Source organism: Cebus imitator, unplaced genomic scaffold, assembly GCF_001604975.1.
Source record: "Cebus imitator isolate Cc_AM_T3 unplaced genomic scaffold, Cebus_imitator-1.0 Scaffold85, whole genome shotgun sequence".
Classification (NCBI taxonomy): domain Eukaryota; kingdom Metazoa; phylum Chordata; class Mammalia; order Primates; family Cebidae; genus Cebus; species Cebus imitator.
Window position 1 is genome coordinate 7,386,531 of NW_016107400.1, and position 4,329 is coordinate 7,390,859.

The 4,329-nt window shown below is 46.9% G+C and overlaps 1 protein-coding gene across 1 annotated transcript in view; it reads left to right on the plus strand.

Annotated features, from left to right (window-relative positions):
- SLC5A11 (solute carrier family 5 member 11) overlaps positions 1 to 4,329 on the plus strand; it is a 58,283-nt gene that overhangs the window by 28,375 nt on the left and 25,579 nt on the right. Inside the window, exons 7-8 of the mRNA XM_017534426.2 lie at positions 1,081 to 1,185; positions 2,726 to 2,831. Coding sequence (XP_017389915.2) covers positions 1,081 to 1,185; positions 2,726 to 2,831 — 211 coding nt within the window. The remainder of the gene's footprint in view (positions 1 to 1,080; positions 1,186 to 2,725; positions 2,832 to 4,329) is intronic.

The following is a 4,329-nucleotide window of genomic DNA, read 5'->3' on the forward strand; positions in this document are numbered from 1 at the left end:
TGCTAGGATTACGGGCATGAGCCACTGTACCTGGCCATCTCACTGCTTTTAATTGGCAACTCTTTTTGTACATTTTCTGGCGGTTTGGATTTCCTCTTTGAGGAAGTAACTTGTTTAGGACTTTTGTCCATTTTTCTATTAGGTTATATGTCTTTATTAAAAAAAAAACAGAGATGGGGGTGGGCTCAGTGACTCACGTCCTGTAATCCCAGCACTTTGGGAGGCTGACGTGGGCAGATCACAAGGTCAGGAATTCAAGACCAACCGGACCAATATGGTGAAACTCTGTCTCTACTAAAAATACAAAAATTTAGCCGGGCGTGGTGGCAGATGCCTGTAGTCCTAGCTACTTGAGAGGCTGAGGCAGGAGAATCGCTTGAACCTGGATGTGGAGGTTGCAGTGAGCCAAGATCGCACCACTGCACTCCAGCCTTGGTGACAGAGTGAGACTCCATCTCAAAAAAATATAGAGACAGGGTCTTACTGTAGCAATAGACATGTTGGCCAGGCTGGTCTTGAGCTCCAGGGCTCAAGCAATCCTCCCACCTTGGCCTCCCGAAGTGCTAGGATTACAGATGTAAGCCACCATATGTGGCCTCACAATTAAACCTATTATCCACCAAGAATTTATTTTTGTCTACCATATGTATATTTTTTGAGACAGGCTCTCCTCTGTCACTTAGGCATGATCATGGCTCACTGCAGCCTCGACCTCCTGGGCTCAGTCTCAAGTGATCCTCTCCCACCTCAGCCACCTGAGTAGCTGGGGCTACAGGCACCTGCCACCACGCCTGACTAAATGTGTATTTTTTGTAGAAATGGGGTTTCACTATGTTGCCCAGGCTGGTCTCGAACTCCTAGACTCCAGTGATCCTCTTGTCTCAGCCTCCCAAAGTGATGAGAACCAACCACGCTGGGCCCCTCTCGTCCCTTCTTAAGTCTCTGATTGAGACTCCCAAGAAGAACATCTGTGCCTCTGAGTTGGAGGGTGGGCAGGAGCTGATGGGAAGGGCTGGTGTGGGAAGGTCACATGCTGGTGGTGAAGTCAGCTGGTGGTGAAATCTCAGCTCTGGCCCTCAGGTCACCACGATGCCAGAATACCTACGGAAGCGCTTCGGTGGCACCAGAATCCCTATCATCCTCGCCGTACTCTACCTATTTATCTACATCTTCACCAAGATCTCGGTAAGGCAGGGACGCAGCCTGGGGGGAAGATAAGGCACAGGTCATTGCTCAGGAGCGTCTCCTCCCCATCCCCTTTCTCCTCTTTCGTAGGCTGCAGGGAGGTTAGAGGAAGAAGGGGTTGGGGGAAGGTAAGTGTGGACAGAGAGGATTCAGTGGCTCATGCCTATAATCTCAGCACATTGAGAGGCTGAGGCAGGTGTATCACTTGAGGTTAGGAGTTCGAGACAAGCTTGGCCAACATGGCAAAACCCCATCTCTGCCTAAAAATACAAAAATTAGCCAGGCGTGGTGGTGCAGACCTGTAGTCCCAGCTACTCCAGCTACTTGGGAGGCTGAGGCAGGAGAATTGCTTAAGCCCAGGAGGCGGAGGTTGCAGTGAGCTGAGATCACACCGCTGCACTCCAGCCTGGGCAACGGAGCAAGGCTCTGTCTCAGAAAAAAAAAAAAAAAAAAAAAAAAAAAAAAAAAAAAAACAGGAAAAAAAAAAAAAAAAAAAAAAAAAAAAAAAAAAGGAGAAAAGGTAGAGAAAAGGAGGAAGGACTTTCTCTCCTACTCCTGCCAAAGTTTCTTTGGCAACATCTCAAGATGGTGTGGGTTGCTCAATGGGACTCCAAGAACCCTGCCAACCCTTGGATAGGACTGTTGTCTTCCTCCTGTAATTAGATATTGATCAGCTATTTATTAGATGTGCTGATGGCTGATTGCTTCTGCCCCACCCTGACCTTTGGATGGGCAGATCTCCTAGGAAGTGGCAAAGAACAGGTGTATGGCAACCTCCAGACACTTACCCCACAGCAGAAGCTGTTTCCACTTCCAGCTGGGGAGAAGGGAGGAGCTTGTCCTATGGAAAGGGGTAAGGGGAGCAGAAGGGGTTCCATTGAATCCAAACAGTAAGTGACTCTACACCAGCTCCAGACTGCAGGACAGACACAGAAGCTCCTTTCTAGAATGTTCACTAGCAGTCTGGTGGGAAGCTGCAGTTGTGGGAAGCCTTCTAGGGGAAGTCACATCCCCAGAGGAACTTACCAGTTAGAGAAAGGGGATTGGCCCTCCAGAAGGATGCACCAGTACAAACGAAATCTGGGAGGCCCAGGTACACATGACTTGTTGGAGAAATGTAGGATATTGTTGGAGAAATTGGGGGATATTTCAAAGTCTGTGGAGGACTGGGAGTAAGAAGTGAGTATTTAGCCTTATTTATTTAGCCTTTATCTTGGGGGCAATGGGAGAGTCACTTAAGAGTTTGAATGGGGAGGAGAAGGATAATATGATCATGATGGTGTCTGAAGAAAGTTGCAGTGTGGAGGATGGAGTGTAAGAGGACCAAAGGCAGAAGCAAGAAGACCATTGAGGAGGCTGCTGCGTTAGCCCAGGGCGCGCAGGGCTCCGGCATAAGACCCCTGATCTGGGATGCGATGGATGAAGAAGGGACATGCATGACTCTTCTGTGTTTGTCAGAGTCTGGCTAGGCCCTGATCCCAGAGACCTGTGCCGCAAATGTCCATTAATTCATTCATCCATCAACTTCCTTTCTCCACAGGTAGACATGTATGCAGGTGCCATCTTTATCCAGGAGTCTTTGCACCTGGATCTGTACCTGGCCATAGTGGGGCTGTTAGCCATCACTGCTGTATACACAGTTGCTGGTAAGACTGAATGGAGGGTAACACCTGGCAGAGGCAGTGGGCAGGGGCTGTGGGCCACTCCATCTTCTCCTTGCCCATCTTCTGATGTTCCATGATGCTAAGACCCATTTATTCATTAAACGTCACTCCTTTACCCTAGATAAAAAGATTTCTCCTGACCATTATCCAAAGGAAGACGGCTGCCTGATAAGGAAAAGCATTTTAGGCCAGGCATGGTGGCTCATGCCTGTAATATCAGCACTTTGGGAGGCCAAGGCAAGTGGGTCTCTTGAGGTCAGGAATTCCAGACCAACAGGGCAAAACCCCATCTCTACTAAATGTGCAAAAATTAGCCGGATGTGGTGGTGGGCACCTGTAATGCCAGCTACTCAGGAGGCTGAGGCAGAAGAATTGCTTAAACCTGGGGGGCGGAGGTTGCAGTGAGCCAAGACCATGACATTGCCCTCCAGCCTGGGTGATAGAGTGAGACTTCATCTAAAAAAAAAAAGATAAAGCATTAAAAAAATACGCCACAATGGCATAATATTTTTCCCGATCATGTATTCCAGAGCTGTTTCTTGAGCACCTACTAACTGCTGAGCCATGTGCAGTCACAGGCACAATACAAGGCTGTGTAATAAACTACTTCGATCCTAAAGCCTGAGGGCAGATAACCTCATCTCTCCCGATTACACCTGTATCCTAGAAGAGTGCCTGGCACACAGTAGGGTCTTGAGAAGTACCTGTTTTTCAATATCCATTATCTTATCTTCCACTCTATGTTCACCCTTCTCTGCCTCCTCTTGGCATAATGTAACTCATTCCATATATATGTGTGTGTCTGTGTGTGCTTGTGTGTGTGTGTGCACGCACACAGACACACACACCTGGTGTTGATATATTATGTACCTTGTATCTATATATTATGTATTTACATATACTTGCATGCGTATGTGTATATACATTTCCAACTATGTGCCAGACATCATGCTAGGGAGTCAGGCACAGATGTAGACAAGACAAATATCTCTACTCCAGAGGAAATTAAGTGAGGATGAGAGACAAACAATGAACAGAGAAATCAATAAATAATGTCAGGCCAGGTGTGGTGGCTCATGCCTATAATATCAGCACTTTGGGAAGCCAAGGCAGGTGGATCACCTGAGGTCAGGAGTTGGAGACCAACCTAGTCAACATGGCAAAAACCCATCTCTGCTAAAAATAAAAAATAAAAAAAATAGCTGGGTGTGATGGTGCACGCCTATAATCCCAGCTACTCTGGAGGCTGAGGCAAGAGAATCACTTGAACCCAGGAGGTGGAGGTTGCAGTGAGCCAAGATCACACCACTGCACTCCAGCCTGGGTGACAGAGCGAAACTTCGTCTAAAAAAAAATAATTTAAAAAAAGGCTGTTCTGACTGCTGTAGATAGTATCTCATTGTGGTAGTGGTTTGTATTTTTCTTTTTCTTTCTTTTTCTCTCTTTCTTTCTTTCTTTTTTTTTTTTTTTTTTTTTTTTT